This window comes from Electrona antarctica (genome assembly GCF_951216825.1).
Source record: "Electrona antarctica genome assembly, chromosome: 18".
Classification (NCBI taxonomy): Eukaryota; Metazoa; Chordata; class Actinopteri; order Myctophiformes; family Myctophidae; genus Electrona; species Electrona antarctica.
Genome location: NC_136799.1, coordinates 15,909,160 through 15,926,951, shown reverse-complemented (window position 1 = coordinate 15,926,951; position 17,792 = coordinate 15,909,160). Strand labels below are relative to the sequence as shown.

Genomic DNA, 17,792 nt, shown 5'->3' with positions numbered 1-17,792 from the left:
ATTTTAGCGTGATGATTAAGTTGAAACCGAGTAATACACTGTCTGGATGTTATCTTGAATGGGAATAAAAACGGAGGATTTCTGTAATCAGTAGCAGCTGTGCAGCCAGTGCTGGACAGATGCTGAGCTATGGGGAATTAAACGGGTGAGCTTCATTTTTATTGGCTTTTATCGATGTGGGCCTCGACACGTCATCATGCAGCACGCTTTCGTTTTCAGGAAGTAATAAGAAATATATTTGTATGTACTTTTGATATTAAAAACACACAAAAATTAGAATTTTTGTGTGGCATCCATTGTTAGGTATGCCCATATGATGACCACGGATATGGTCTAAAAGTGTGAAAAACGTATTTTTGATTTCACTACACCTTTAAAGGTTTAAATCTACAGTATCGGAATACGACCAAGGCCACACAATCCGTTGCTCCGGGAACTACTCTACCAGCATCAATATGGCGCGTGGAAGGACTAGGCTCTGTGTGTTGACTCCTGTCCGGGCCCCTCCTACGTCTCACCAGGTCCACACCTGCTCTCACCTGTGCGTTGCACCAGACTCACAGCACCAGGCACTTCATTCAGGAGTGGTGGATTATAATGGCCCTCCTAAAGGCCTCACCGAGGGTTTTTTGGGCTTCCTCCTCACAGAAGACACAGATACATCCGGCTGTCACCCGTCCAAAAAACTAGCGCTTCTCTGGGCTCTCCAAAATAAAACCTTGCGGCTGAAAAGCTCTATGGTGACAGCAACTAAACTTCACCTTAAGACTATATCAGCCGTTGAAGGATCAGTGTATTGCCCAAGGGCACTTCAACAGGACACAGCTGTAGTCAGACATTCATAATACATCCTGTACTCGTACTTTGTGCTCTGGAATTCCAACAGACAATATTGCAATCTTTATAGTAAAATAAGGTTCCTGAAAATCTGTGTCTTTCAGTCTGTCAGCAATTTGTGTCACATCACATGGGACGGCTGGTGGCAGTGCACTATATAAATGTGTGTGTGTGTGTGCGTGCGTGCGTTCGTACTGTACGTTCATGTGTGCGCACATATAGAAAGATGAAATGTGTGCATTTCAGGTGCATGCATGTGCATATATAACATTGAGTGTGTGTGTGTGTGTGTGTGTGTGTGTGTGTGTGTGCGCACGCAAATAGGAAGATGAATGTGTGTGTGCATGCCTGCATGTATGGGGTGTGTGTGTGCATGTGTGTGTGTGTGCAGACTGTGTGCACATATAGAAAGATGAAATGTGTGCATTTCTGGTGTATGCATGTGCATATATAAAGTTGAGCGTGTGTATACATGTGTGAGCGCATACTTATAGGAAGATGAATGTGTGTGCGCATGACTGCATGTATGGTGTGTGCGCGCGCTCGTGCGTGCGTGTTTGTATAGTGTAGGGGATTAGCAGTGGCACTTGGGACACATTTCTCTCTGCGCTAGCTAGCTCCTCTGAGAACGCACCCTGACCAGCCAAGCAGCCGTACAAAGGGCTGATTGGTCACAGCGAGGGGAGGAGGGGCAGAGAGGGGTGTGGGAGAGAGAGGCGCAGGGGGGGCATCACAGACTGCAGGGAGGGGCTCTCAACCACAGACAAATTACACACCCACCCCTAACACAGCTGGCTCTATCAGCAGCAAAAACATCCTCTTTAGATCTGATGTGCCTGGCAAGGGGAGAGAGGAACACGAGCAAGATTTGTGACAGACTCTTTCAGTTATACTGGCATGCAGGCAACGCTTTGTAGGGGAATGACATGTTTTCTTTGAAAAAATAAAATAATACAAAATAAAATAGCAGCCTCTTGCAATATGGATATTGTGCTGTCAATTCAATATGGCATGCCCTATGGCAACAAGTAACGCATTAGTGTTAATAGTGTATATGTACAGTAAACATAAAAGCACACAACAAGCCTTTGATATGCATGTTGAACAGACAACCAAGTCCAAGAAATTAAAATCATTACTAACTGAAAACAGTCAAAGATTGGTGTCCCTAATTCCCTATACTTGTTTTAGAAGTGAGTTTACTTGTGTGAAAAAATTTATGAAAGATCATTAAATATCATTAAAATAATAATTATAATTATTGTTGCTGTTATTCATGGTGAATGTGGGATTAACTTGGGGGGTAACCGTCCATCAATGGGAGGTCACAACTGCAACAGCAGATTTTTTTTGTCAACTAAACCTGCGACCTTGTTGAGGCCGTCCTCGAGGAAGACACAACGCTCAAATGCACATCCTAACTCTCTATATTATTATTTTTTTTTGGTGTGTAATACGTGTTTTTAGATATTTTAGTATGTCAAAGTGCCAGTGATGTCATGGACACTGGTGTCACTACCGTCCTGGACTACATGCCGTCTCAGTAAGACAGCCGTCTCCCTCTCCACAAGGTGGGGTGAGTGCAGCAAAGCATTATGGTCATTGTAGTAATCCAGCACAGCAGTGAGAACAGTGTCCATGGCATCACAGACACTTTGAAATACTAAAATATCTAAAAACACAAACTACCCACATAAAAACCCCCAGGAAAGTGTTTCTCTAAAACATCATTAAAATAAGATCTGGTTGCAAAAGGGGTGAAGTGGCTATTTAAGGGAATATTTTTGGTATTTGTACTTTACTTGAGTATTTCCAACACTTTTACTTCTACTCCACTACATCTCAGATCCAAATATTGTACTTTTACACATTTATTTGACAAGCAGTTACTAGTTACTTTGTAGATTTCGATTATTATTACAAAACATGCATTAACCACTTCACGTTAGCCATTTGAAAATAGCCGATCTACAAGCTCGGTAGATCTGCTATTTTCAAAAGATTTTTATACATTTGAAAACTTGGAATGGGACCTTCTGCACAAGTACATTTTTATACCAATACTTCTGTACTTTTACTCAAGTACATTTAAAATTCTGGACTTTTACTTGCAACAGAATACTTCTATATTGCAGTATTGATACTTTTACTCAACCCAAGTACAAAATGTGAGTACTTTTTTCCACCAGTGAATGCCAGACACCTGCTCCCAGGCCAGCTCGGTCACCATGCACCACCACAGTGGTGGCAGTGGGAACACTGGGCTGGAAAAGTGCTCAGTCTTTCCCAGAGCTGGCAACTACAAACTGTACAGGGTCAGAACCACTGTACATTTCAGGAAACCCAACACAGACCAAAACTGTGCGCACGCACGCGCACACGCACTCCTCCCTCCCACCCGTGCTTTGACAAAAATGCAGCCAGGAATTCTCTTTTCCCGAAAAAAAGGGAAAAAAGGGAGCATGGAATGAGAGAAAGTTCTTAAAAGAGAGAAGACAGAAAAAAAAGGATATAATGAGAATAAAAGGAGAGAGAAATAAAGGAGAGAAAGACAGAGACCAAGAGAGACTGGAGAGTAACGAGACAAAGAAGTGCATAGGAGAGGAAAATAAAAACTGGACATATAATATCAGCTATTTCTGGATGAGTGTTTTTGGAAGGACAAAGGGAACAGCAAGGAGAGAGAATTTAGCATCTGGAGGGAGGGGAAGATGATGGCAGAGACAGAGAGACGGAGCTGGGGAGGAGGGATTAAGAACGGTAATGATAGACAAATAGACAGATAGGAGGGGACACAGAGTTGGCAGAGTGTACAGCACACGTATGTACACTAAGTACATCTGACAAATAGTACCCTGAATATCTGTATGTTCAATAGTACACGGTTTAATAGAACACCAAGTAAGTACACTCTCCATTTTCGGAATTTAAGTCTTGACGTCATTTTGTAGTCCTACGTTATGTCCGGGTCCAAGTGGCACCAGCTCCCGTCCTAATTTGCATTAATACGATCTCTAATGGAGGATTTAGTTGACACAATGAAATAAAATGGCGATAGTATTCAGTGTGGGGCAGACGGCCTGTCACAGCCAGATTTGGGAGACCGGTAGCTTTGTTGTTGCAAGGAAAGCGGTAAAATGAGACTTTAGTGGTTGTTTTAGTCCGACAGAGGGACACAGTATAACTCTATGGGGACACAAAAGCGACACAAACAGTAGGACCCGGAAGTAGCTCTGGAGGGGGCACTTACGTCACGGCTTAAATACTCAATAGTACACTGCTGTAAGTACACTGTCTAATAGTACACTAAGGATGTGTTCACAATGTTATTTTGTAATAACAAAGTTTGTAAGATGATGTGTAATCATGTGTTCTGTATCATGAAATACCAGCTAGCTTGTTAGCCAGCTAACACGATGATGCAATGAGCCATAATAACCCACATTCTACCATAACGTCTTCTAGTTTTCTGGGCAAACCGTCTGAGTGCTCCCGGAGAGCACTGACTATACTCTGTATTTCCACATCACAACAAAGCACTCTGCCACTGACCAATAGTACAGAGCTTCTCAAACCTTTTAGTTTGAGACCCAAGAGATACTTTCGGTGTCTCCCCGGGACCCAAACGTACAAAAATACATATTTAATATCCCCATTTCCTTTTTCATTTTACCGAATTTCCCCCATGGGATAGTAAATCAATCTATCCATCAATCCATCCATCCATCCATCTATCCTATTTAATTGTCAAAATAGCCGATCTACAAGCTCACAGTGAGTTTGTAGATCTATTTTCACTATTTATTCAGGACCCATAAACCCAACCCACTGGGACACACTGTAATAGTACACCATGTACAGTTAGTTATCAAATACACTAACTAGAGTAGACTGTTCAAAGGTACACCAAGGACAGTTGACCAACAGTGCACTATAAGTACATCAGGGCCTTGGTGACTGTGTGAAAGCTGCGAGGAGACAGCTAAAAGCCTGTCCCTGTAGGACAGATGAGAAGAGACAGCTAAAAGCCTGTCCCTGTAGGACAGATGAGAAGAGACAGCTAAAAGCCTGTCCCTGTAGGACAGATGAGAAGAGGATGTGAGAAAGTAGGAGAAAAGGAAGAGGGGGAAATATAAAAGGTCCAGAGAGACAGAGAGAGGACAAAAGGACAAGAAAGCAAGAGAAAGAGAGAATGTAAGCGAGAGACAGAGAGGCAGAAGGGACTGAATTTAAGAGAGAACATAGAGAGACCGAAGAGAGGAAGCAGAGAGAGGGTAATGCCTCATTAAAGTTACGTTTTGCGATGGTGTCACTTGCCGAGAATAGCAGACCTATAAGTTCACAAACAACGCGTCGCATCCATGACGCGTTGTGAGCTTGCCGGTCTGCTATTCTCGGCATGCGACACTGTCGCACGACAAAGTATGAATAGCAAGCTATAGCTGTCACAAGATAGTCAGATAGACCAAAAGAGTATGGTGAGAGGAAAGAGAGCTGTAAAGAGAGACAGAAGCCAGAGCACAATATACCACAGTCTGGTCACTGGAGTGAGTCTGAAGTTCCGATTGCAATGCTCTCTGACAATCTTCCGCCGTAGTCTGAAAATCCACCTCTTACCTTACAGGAGTATGCAAAGAGGCCATTTTGGGACGGTTCTGGACAACCGTGGGTTCGACCGACTCGACACGGGGCACTGCGGGGTGGAATGCGTGTGTCGAATTTGAAGTCGGTGGGGCGAACGGTTCTCGAGTTACGTGGATTACACACACACACACACACACACACCCCCGATGGCAGAGGAAACAGCAGGTTGGGGTTAATTGTCTTGCTCAAGGACACTTCAACAGCAACTCTGGGGGAGCCCGGGATTGAACTGGGAACCTCCTGAGCCACTGCCGCCCCAAGTAGTGGTACTAGCAGTAGAAGTACAAGTAGTGGGACAAGGTGTGTACAAGTAGTGGTACTAGCAGTAGAAATTTGTCTTTTTTTGCAGAGCCTGGGTGTCGATGGTCGCTGAGGGGGCGCTTGTTTTACAGGTTAGGTTTAGGTTTAGGCATAGTTTTTGTGAGGTTAGGGTTAGGTTTAGGCATAGTTTTTGTGAGGTTATATAACCCCGCCCTACTAGTAGTAGCCGGCGCTGTAAAACAAGCGTCCCATCAGTACCCATCGAAGCCCAGGCTCTGCAAAAAAGGTAGTCCCCAGTAGAAATAGTGTAAGTAAGAGCAGTGGTAGCAGTAGTGGCAGTGCCAGTAGCAGTGCTAGCAGTAGGATTAGCATCAGTAGCTGCAGTGGGAACAGCAGTAGCGCTATCAGCACAATGCCCCAGTGTAGCCCCTGAGCGAGGGCCTCAAGACAAGGCACAATGGGCTTACTGTCAATGGCTTCTCTCTCTCCTACAACTTTCATAGGTCTCCCTGTCACTGTGTCCCCCCACCCCCACACCCGTTTTTCAATAACCAACACAACAACCTTTTCAGGGGCCCTGAGCAACGGCCCGTTCCTCTGCCCCAGGACTGAAAGGGGCCATTCTAACCCTCAGCATCCACCGTTGGGACTTGGGAGAAAAAAAGGAGAAGAAAATCATTGCAATGCCACAACTGTGTGATCTGGACTGAGAGAGTGAGAGATTATCACTGTGTTGCTAACACAGGAGGCTGGAGGGCAGAGGTTTCTGTTGTTGTTGTTCTTAATGGATTGGATTGGAGTAGAACTATTAAAAATAAAAGACCATCACAAGAGCTGAGAAAGTTTTTGTTGAGCAAGCGATAAGCACAGAGTGCACGGTTCAGCATTTTTATGTTAGATAAATGGATGGAAGGTTTTAAAAGCTGCTTCTCCCTCTCTCACTCCTTCTCGCCCTCGCTCTCTTTGTGCTAATGCCGTTCTCCCTCTCCATTCAGGAAAGAAAACCAAATTGCTCAGTGTACAATGAATGATTCAAAAACAGCAACATGCCATCAATGATTCATTGACCAAAGACATGAATGCATCTTAAAAGATTCAAACAAGGCAGACGTCCATTCTTAAGAAAGTCAGGAAGAGGCCTCTTCAGACAGACATCAAACATAGAGACAGATGCTCATTCATGTATTCTGCTTCCCAAGTCAGAAATCTGTCAATCTGGCTGGAGCCATGAGCCAACTGGTTTGTGATTAACACAAACACACACATACTCAAATCCATTTCCAACATAAATTAATTAACATAAATGCATGTATGTATGCATACACAACTGGCCGCTTTGTCTCTGGCAGCGGTGGCCGAACGGATAGCGGCGCGGTCTAGATACCGGAAGGTTCCCAGTTCGAATCAGCCGTCCGACACGTTAAAATTACCACCGCTGAAATGCCCTTGAACAAGGCATCAACCACTACGATGAAATGTGTTCTATGAGCAGGGCCTGGCTGGAAACAAGTTCTTGAGCTTAGCCCAGATACCCTGGGTAAATATAGATTTCATTTCATTTCATTTCATTTCATTTCATTTCATTTCATTTCTCTCTCTCTCTCTCTTTCTCACATTCCACAAAAATAGACAAGCAATTGGCAAACATTCGGCGAAAATATTTGGTAGGGGGGGAAAAGTGTCTCCTGGGTAGTTTGTAAACCAGATGACTGGAACTGCTCATATTGGGGGGGATGTAGTGTGTGTGTGTGTGTGTGTGTGTGTGTGTGTGTGTGTGTGTGTGTGTGTGTGTGTGTGTAAAGGTTAGGTATGCATATAAACGTTTGTGCGGGTGTGTGGTGATGATGTGTAGTGCGTGCGTGCATGCATAATTCCTACGCATGTGTGTGTGTAGTAGTACTGGCAATGCATATTTGTGAGTATGGGGTGATCGTACACATCCGCGCACGGGCGTGTGTGCGTGCAACTACGCACACGCTCGCTTGCATTCACTAAATCACCCCAAAGCTGCTCCTATGAGACTCCTTGTAAAGCTTTGAGATGTCTCCTAAAAGCCAAAGTTAAGTCCAAGGAGCTTTAACGTCCAGAGGAAAAGCAATCCCTCCTTCCAGAGAGAAACTCCATTAAACAGCTGAAAAGACGCTGTGGAGGACTGGCAGGGAATATTAACCAGGACAAGATCCTGTAAGGGAAGGCGGGATATATATATATACTGTGTGCGTACGTATATATAGACAGAGAGAGATAAAGAGAGAATGAAGGAGAAAAGTTTGGATAAGAATAAGAAAAAGGGAGAGTGAGAGAAAAAAAGACAAGAAACAGTAAAAGAAGGGAGAAAGCAAAAGAGAGACCTGGTAAGGAAGAAGGAAACGGACAGAGAGAAGTCTGTAGTATAGGGGCGCACGATTATGAAATTATGACTGATATCCGATCTCCCTTTATTTGCAGGGTCATATCTGCCGATACAGATTCTGACCGATTCCGATATGATACAGAGGACCACAATGGAAACAAGCCTAGGCCCTTGGGGCTTGGCCCAAAGCCTGTTAATAAAGTATTCAACCAATCAATAAATATTGTCTGCATTCACAACTGAATGACTACTGAATGAGATGAGTACACAAATTAATGTTTATTTTTACTTAATATTTTACATCATATTTGATTTGGCTTTTGTTCTAGACTAGAGGTACAAGACACTTTTGAATATTATATAATCAGGAAATGTTGAGACCAATCCGATATCAATATGGCATTGTTATGGCCGATATGACCGATTCCGATTATACTACCAATTATATTGTGCATCCCTAGTCTGTAGGTCACCAACGTGATTGAAACCCCATTTAGCAAAAGATGAGGTCTGGCAGGAAGAGAGAGGGAGAGAAAAGAGGAAAAGAGATGAAGAGCAGAGATGAGGAAAGAGGCCGAAAATGAAAAGAAGAGGAGCAGAAATGCAGGGAAAACAAGACAAGAAAAACAAAAGAGCAGAGGAATGAAGAGGGAGCCAGCTTAATAAGCATCTGTGCGGTTGTCACTAAAGATAATTCAGCTTTTATCAGCACAGCCTGAAATCACACAAACACAAGACTAGCATCACCGACAGGAGCACGCTTCAACTCAGATCGACGTTAAAACTGAGTTCTGTCGACTTTCTTTTATGTGCTAGAAAAGAGAGGAATGCAAAGATGCCAGTTTCTGGTTAAGCCTCTGGAAGCAAACTTCTGTCCAGCCTCTCTCAATTTCCCTACTGTCTGTCTCTCCAATAGTGTTGCATTGTCAGCTTGTAGATGGTCCTTTTTTTTGATAATATCACCTATATACCACCATGCCCAAATAGAATGCCAGGTTGAAAGTGGTAAAAAAAACCCAATTGGAACCATTGTAATCAATAAAGTCAAATAATGGCCAATATATCGGCCAAACCATTCGGTTTACGCTACTCTGCATAACATGTCCTAACTGTGATAAACCTACCTTTTACCCAGGGAGGTGAGAGGTGTGGCCAGGCTGAGGGGCATGTGGGTGGACCTGCGGTTGCGGATGACTGGTTTCCTTGGGGTCTCGGTTGCTCCATCCTGTGGCTCTGCAGGGCTGGATACCGGCTTGATGTTGAGGTCCTTCAGGACGTCGTAATTGATTTTGGAGGAGAACCTCTTCTGCTCCAACAGCTTCTCGATGGCCTCCTGGCCTGTGCTGGCACGGATCGGAGCCCTCCGCGTGCCCTTCTTCCTTTGCTGGGAGAGTTCACACCGCACAGAAAATCAACCAGTCATTCCGAGTCAAAGGTCACATACATGGGGGAGATTGACCAGAAATGGGACCATTGCAGGTTTTAATTCGGCGGAGACTTTTCTGTCTCTATTGATTGATTGATTGATTGAAAAGGATACAGACACAAGAAAGCCGTTAGGTTTGTTTCCGTTCCGGGGGGAATTTCCCTGGTTGGACGTAGCGCATGGAAGGAACACGTAATTCCAACCAGTTCCTTTCCCCTCCATCAGGCTAGCCAGGGGGAGGCAGTTTAGAGACTAGGATTACTGCATGTTTTTGTGAGGGTACCTACCCTAGGGGACACGGGGAGAACATGCAAACTCAACACAGAAAGGCCCTTTGATGACGTGGAGGAGGAAACACGCCGCCAGCACCACAGCGTCCCGAGCGGGAATCGAACCCAGGACCTTCTAGCTGTGAGGCGACAGCACTACTAACTGTGCCACCGTGCCCCATAGAACGGGGATTATAACAACAACTAGCCACTTCCGGAATTCCCAAACTCCCGCCCAAGTAGGAAGACAGAGGGGTCCATTTTTACACTCAGTGTTAACTAACACTAAGGATTTAGCTGCAGTACGGCTGTTTGGGTCGCGTGTCAGACAGACGCTGCCTCGTTGTGAATCTGTTGAGTCCAAACGTCTGAACAGATGTTGGAGCTAACAAAGGATCCTCACGTGCCAAAACGTGGACTGAAAAATGAGAAAACGGGCGTTGGAACACGCGTTGTTGACACATGGGCTTAGTCGTCTGTCTGTCTGTGTGATAATCTGACAGGCTTGCCTGACTGTCTGTCTGTATGTCTATCCATGAGGGGATAGATTTGCCTGTCTGCGTATGATTTTGTCTTTGTGTCTGTCTACCCATCCCTCTGTGTGACTTTGAGTCTGTCTGTGAGACTGTCTGTGCAGTTGTCTGTGTGCGTTTTGTCTATGATTTGTCTGTCTGTCTGCCGAGTCTAGCTTTAAGAATCTGGCCGGCTCTCAGGCAGACAGCTGTTACTGTTGAGAAAGGAACTGGCTTCAGTATTTGTTCTTGATTGAGACAGACGGTGAGAAATCTTAAAGGTATAGCTAGTGTAGGAGAGTAGAGGAGAGAAAACTCTAGCTGGTGGGCAGGAACTTTACTCCCGTGCCACCTGAGCACCTCGTAAGTAAGGTTTGTTATTAGTACACACTCATGGGAATAAAGCTGATAAATTACCCAACTTAAAATTTCCAGTAAACCATGATTATTATTACATCATGACTGAAAAAAATGTGTTTACCTTCTTTTCTTTGTAGATACCGAGCTCCTTCTCCTTTGCTATCCTTGCTTCCTTTTCTAAAGGTGGAAACAGGAAATGTTCAGCGATAAGACAGGAAACGTTATTGTGCTACCGACGTATGGTGATATAGATAAACTACATGCAGAACACGAGAGCGTGTTGTACAGAGAACATATTTATTTAGAAGTCAGAATTCTCTGTGTGTATGCAACCTTAATTGGCCATTCAAATTGATTGTGTGTTGAATCTGATGCACATGCATGCACAGTGTGGAGGCCACATGGTATACTCACACACATAATTAGATTCTTAATCATTTTCCAATCCATTACTGTACTGTACCTTTCTGCTCTTTCAGGTAATCCGAGTTCTGAGCCATCCAGAGTGCAGTTTTAATTTTAACCTCACCATCATCGAGAAGATACTGCACAGAGAGGAGAGAGACGTGAGAAGTCATTGAACACAACCAAGAATATCTTTATTTCAGTGTGAATTCCAAGAGATTTTAATTATTGAGGGAACTTCAACTGCAGTCACAAAAACCCAAGTGCCCGTGTCAAACTAACAGTGGCGGACATCCACCTGATACATACACACTCAATCTCATCGTCGTCGATTCCATTCAGGTCCAGTTCGCCGTCGTCAGCATCACCATCTGTTACAGAGACATGGACATTGTCACAAACTGCTGGCTAATGCATTTGTTCCTGCCAACAGCTATGTCCCCAGAGAGGGAGGGGAACAGAGGAAGCATCTAGCCTTAAATCCCTTTTCTTGGTACCATGGCAAGTCAGGGGATATTAACTGAGCATGGATGCATTTTTAAAGCCACACCCTGCTTCACACTTTACCGCTTCCCCCACACATGGGAGCTGCGCAGTACAACTACTATCTCCTTCTGTTGGCCACTGGGAAATGCCAAGTACAACCACAGTATATTACCTTTGGCCCCTGAGAGCTGCCCAGTAGTACAACCACACTGTGTTTTACTTTTGCCACTGGAAGCTACCCACTGCAACTACAGTGTTTTACTGTTGCCACTGGAAGCTGCCCTGTACAACTACAGTGTTTTACTGTTGTCACTGGAAGCTGCCCAGTACAACTACAGTGTTTTACTATTGTCACTGGAAGCTGCCCTGTACAACTACAGTGTTTTACTGTTGTCACTGGAAGCTGCCCAGTACAACTACAGTGTTTTACTGTTGCCACTGGAAGCTGCCCTTTACAACTACAGTGTTTTACTGTTGTCACTGGAAGTTGCCCAGTACAACTACAGTGTTTTACTGTTGTCACTGGAAGCTGCCCTGTACAACTACAGTGTTTTACTGTTGTCACTGGAAGCTGCCCAGTACAACTACAGTGTTTTACTGTTGCCACTGGAAGCTGCCCTGTACAACTACAGTGTTTTACTGTTGCCACTGGAAGCTGCCCAGTACAACTACAGTGTTTTACTATTGTCACTGGAAGCTGCCCAGTACAACTACAGTGTTTTACTATTGTCACTGGAAGCTGCCCTGTACAACTACAGTGTTTTACTATTGTCACTGGAAGCTGCCCTGTACAACTACAGTGTTTTACTATTGTCACTGGAAGCTGCCCAGTACAACTACAGTGTTTTACTATTGTCACTGGAAGCTGCCCAGTACAACTACAGTGTTTTACTGTTGCCACTGGAAGCTGCCCAGTACAACTACAGTGTTTTACTGTTGCCACTGCGAACTGCTTAGGCCAGTACAACTACATGCTTCTATTGTTAACTGCCCAGTAGTTTTCTCTGTTTGGCTGCCGATTACATTTCTCATTAATTATTGCTCTTATTCCCATTCATTCATTCATCTATTTTTATTCAGTGTGGTCTCTGCTGTAGTTTTATTCTTCAATCATTTTCCCCACCATGATTTGCTCAGCCAGACTAGTCCAGGGATTCAAAGCGCTAACCTCCTGGTCACACACCCCTTTTCACTGTCCTCTGGAGAAGGGATTCAAAGCTCTAACCTCCTGGTCACACACCCCTTTTCACTGTCCTCTGGAGAAGCAATTATTTGCCTGGAAGTTCTAAATGTTGTGGAACATTTCACAGTGTGGTTCATCAGTAAACACACAGCGTCTCCTGATAAGATGCTAATAGGCTTAACTGGCATTTAAGACGATCTACCTTAAAACACACCCCTCTTTTTCCAATTACGATACGCTTCCCAGATTGCGGCGTGCTGCATTTTCACAGACGTGACACTTAAGTGGTAATTTGCATGTTTTTCTGCGAGACTGCAAACGTGACGGCCTGAGAATCACTGAATGTGAATTGAGAGTTGATAAAAGACACACACACACACACGTCTGTATACACTTATGAGGACCCTTTACTGTGATTTTGCCTAATCCCAATTTTTACAGTTATGTTAATCTAACACTAATTCTAGCCCTAAACACCAGTTAAGGTCCCTGCACACTGGACGCGTTTTCGGATTTTTAGCTGCGTTTTTCCGTCGGTTTTCCAAAAAACACGTCCAGTGTGCAACCACCTTAACACCCTGAGGGCTCTGAAACAACAGAGCTTCTTAATACGGCACAGTTAAGAAGCAGGAGTAAAAAATCTGGTGCCAGAAATCTGATCGCCATATATGGAGCGTGTTTTGAGTGTACAGGGTTTGATGAGGTCAGATCAACATTATGGAATGTAAATGGTAAATGGTAAATGGTGCATTTATATAGCGCCTTTATCCAAGGCGCTTTACATAGATTGTGCATTACATTCACCCATTCACACACACATTCATACACCGATTGCGGCGGAAGCCATGCAAGGTACCAACCAGCACATCGGGAGCAATTTGGGGTTCAGTGTCTTGCCCAAGGACACTTCGACATGTAGACAGGAGGAGCCGGGATTCGAACCGCCGACCCATGGATCATTGGACGACCTGCTCTACCTCTTGAGCCACAGTCGAATGTCAGAACAGGTCAGCTCCATATATGGAAGATCTAAGGGTTTCATGAGGTCAGATCAACATATGGAATGAATTCTATACTGGCCATATATGAAGCCTGTCTTGAGTGTACAGGGTTTGATGAGGTCAGATCAACATATGGAATGAATTCTGTACTGGCCATATATGGAGCGCGTCACGAGGCGTGACGGACACGAGATGAAGGTTTTCATAGTAAACTGCGACCTACAGTCGCAACAAGTGGCTCTCAACCTTCCAATATCCAGGACCCCTATCTGGATATTGCATTGTGCATCGTGGATGCACCGCATTGTGAGCTTGCGGATAGTCATTTTTGTCATTCAAATCACCAAATCGGGCTGAAAACGGTTTCAACTAGTTGTGAATCTTCTTTGGTCTGAACTAGGCTTAACATTAGACAACAACGCTTCTGGGGAATACGCCACAGGCCTAGTAGTCATCCCAGACATGCTTCCACCTCTACAAAGAGAGGACTTTAGTCGACTGGTACTCTCTGACTGATGATTTGAGGGAGCCCTAATTTCTATTGGCAGTGAATGGGCTAGCAAACAGGTAGGCATAATACGTTTTGCGTTATTCGCAATTTAATAAAATTAGGACAGTTAAATGTCTTTATAATTATGTAATGTGTGACAATTGGGTCACCTGGAAAGGAATCCATTATATTTATCAACACGCTATTGAAAATGGGTTTTAGAATAGAGTTTTTCACGAGTGGGAGAGTGCTGTATATATGCACCTGCATACACCTGCATACATGAACCTGTCTTATGTGCAAAAATCAATACATTTCAATTCAAACAGATAATGTTTAACCTGGGACAACAAAGAGACAATAAATTGGCACTGTTGCAATGATTTGTTTTGTTTTTAAATCAATCTCTGCCGAGAAACAATACAAATGGCATGCAAGTTGCTACCATGAAAATGATGAACAAGCTCACAGCCTCGAGCACCAGAAGACGTTCACTCGAAAGATAACGAATGTACGGTGCAAAACGTGTGTACACGCATGGATGGCCTTAGCACCAATAGACAACAATGTGCTTATTAAAAATGTCTTTAGTTTGCACGCATACACAGGCATGCATGTTGACAAGTGCTCTATTATTAGCCTATTATTTATTTCAGGAAGCTAAATATATAGGAACGGATACATTGATACAGACAGAACAACTCAGTGGCAGCAACAATTTCAATATTGTAGGAGTGGTTTTCAACCTTTTTCATATTAAGGTCCATTATTTATTCAGCAACCAATTGATGAGATTTACCCTCAGACCCAAAACTAAACAACATTTGTCGTTATCGTTCACAATTCCATGCCGTATTGATGTGATACCATAGGAAAGATAACAGGCAAACATTGATCAAAATAACAATTCTTCTGCATTCTCTACTATGTAGACTTTTTGTAAATTAAGTAATACATGATGTTTAACAATAATTTAACTCTTGAGAGCTTATGGGTCCATTTTGTTTCATATTACGCTCTCAAGAGTTAAAGATCTACAGATATTTGGCTACCAACTCTCCATCATTTAGCTGGGGACCTCCTCAAGGTCCACTGGTGGTCCCCGCCCGGACCACTGGTTGAAAACCACTGTTCTAGCTGCAGCTCCCCCTAAATTTCTCAAAATGAAAGGTTTTCGGTCTGTTGCAGAGGAGCTGAGCTCCCCATATTTTGAACCCTGTAGGACGGTGCTCATATTTCTGCAGCTGTGTGCTAGTAGCTGTGTCGCTAGCTATAATACCACATGTCACCAAATATCCTCATCATTTCTTCTGCCTGAGAGGACATCTGGCCTCACAAAGGAGAAGTACAGGAGTGTGTGCATAATATAACAGTATTCAATTGTGGAAGCACAAAGGATAAATAGCAGCAGCAAGGAAGCTGATTACATTTGAAAGTGAAGTGTGTGTGCGCGCATGTGTGTGTATGTGCATGTTCGTCCCCTAGGAGGGGGGGGGGGGGGGGGGGGGGGGACTCAAGTGAAAATTAAATCAAACCTCAACAGCTTTCACTCTAAAACATTCCATGTCTGTTGATTAGTCATTCTCAAGGAGACAAAGCATGAATTGAATTCTGACATCAGGCAGACAATCAAACAAGCAGAGAACGAGTGTCTTAAAGGAGCTGCAACACGGGACAATTTTACTGAGGCATTTCCCTTCTGTCAGGCATTTCTGGCTTTGAGGCATTCAGAGGATCTCTCTCTCTCTCCCTGTCCCAAAAGGAGCACCATGAAAAAACATGCCACACATGCAGGTTTACTGCTTAATTGAGGAACAGGTGCGACTGCTGCCACAGTCAGTCCACCACTCAGGCATATCACTATAGTGCACTACACATGACATGACTAATGTGTGCACTCCCTGCATTAAAGGGACACTTCACCCTTTTTGCAAAAATAATCTATGTTAATGATGTTTAGAACACTTTCCTGGGGTCTTTATGTGTGTAATATGTGGTTTTAGTTATTTTAGATCTTAGCAGTGTCCATGATGTCACAGACACTGGTCTCACATCCTTCCCTACCCCTGTCCACAAGGAGGAGCAGTGCACCAAAGCATTATGGGAATATATAGGTTGAGAGTTGAGACCATAGAGTATACCATAAAGTATCAGGGATCAGGGATGAGAAAATATTAGAAGATGGAGGTTGGAGTTACTATTATTTTGCACATTGACAAATACTTGAATGATAATCTGTTTCTCGTGTATGCCTCAAATACAAAACTGATCAAATTCTGGTGTGTGTCTTAGTACAAACCATAGGCTTATTATAGATATCTGGGATATGGTTGAAGCATTCCATTTCCTTGTAAATATGGTATAAATAGGAGTAAGACTTGTTACAATCAATCATGTTATAGTAAGTGTAATGAAGTAGGTAGCCTAATGCAGGTGTAAGACCTGTTGTGTTTGTATTGTGTGTTATTGGTTCGGTTTCGAACCACACACACACACACACACACACACACACACACACACACACACACACACACACACACACACACACACACACACACACACACACACACACACACACACACACACACACACACACACACACACACACACACACACACACACACACACACACACACACACACACACACACACACACACACACACACACACAGGGTACATTTGTACATTTCAAACCTTACTACTTTCTCACTGAAGGATCGCCCTCAATGACCCATGAAAACACTGCAATCTAGTCAGCCATTCCCGCTCCATGAAAAAAACAAAACAAAAAAAGAACTTCAGAGTGAAAAGACAGGTCAGGGCAGCTATCTGCAGGGCCAGCCCCTCTAAGAACTTCCCATGTGTGTGAAGTGTGTGGCAGAAGATAAGAGAGAGACAAGCCCTGGGAGAGCTCAGGAGCACAGACAGCCTGGGAGAGAGAGAGAGGGGTTGGGAGACAAGTGCACTGATAATAGAGCTCTACTCTAACCCCCAGAGAGAGAGAGAGAGAGAGAATGAACAGGTTATTCAGAAGCTTCTCTGATATACTGTGCGTTAACTAGTTTGATTGGAAACCGTGGAAATGTACTTCGCGTGGGGAATCTATACCTATATATTCCCATAATGCTTTGGTGCACTGCTGTCTGCCCCCCCCCCCCCCCCCCCCCCCCATAAAAATTTCAAGGTGGAGATGTTAAGAGGCTTTCAGCTCAAACATGGTCTTTTGCTCCCCAGTTCATAAATGGAACCTCGAAAAACAGAGACCTGGGTTTGAATTTGGATTGTTGCCTGTATCATATCTCTCTCCACTGTAGTCAAAATGAGAAATTAAAGTGGTGCCGTTTGTGTTCAGGAAAAACATGCACCCTTGGCTGTCCTGGGTTCAAATCCCACCTGGACCTTCTCTCCTATGTCTCTTTGAGGGGCTGCCTTCACGAGGACGTCGCGGGCTGTTCCCCGCCTAAGTTTTGTGAACGATATAAAACTTTACTGCGTCTACATTGCGGTTATGTTAATTATGTACGACGTCCACTCGAGACCGGTAAACTGCTTCGTTTTCAAGATA

The 17,792-nt window shown here is 43.9% G+C and overlaps 1 protein-coding gene across 3 annotated transcripts in view; it reads right to left on the bottom strand.

Moving 5' to 3' along the window:
- Window positions 1-17,792, bottom strand: part of brf1a (BRF1 general transcription factor IIIB subunit a) — a 128,421-nt gene that overhangs the window by 25,066 nt on the left and 85,563 nt on the right. For all 3 annotated transcript variants that reach the window (XM_079527340.1, XM_079527341.1, XM_079527342.1), the window contains exons 13-16: window positions 11,377-11,438; window positions 11,126-11,207; window positions 10,784-10,839; window positions 9,220-9,479 (exon numbers count right to left, since the gene is read on the bottom strand). In XM_079527340.1, coding sequence (XP_079383466.1) covers window positions 9,220-9,479; window positions 10,784-10,839; window positions 11,126-11,207; window positions 11,377-11,438 — 460 coding nt within the window. The remainder of the gene's footprint in view (window positions 1-9,219; window positions 9,480-10,783; window positions 10,840-11,125; window positions 11,208-11,376; window positions 11,439-17,792) is intronic.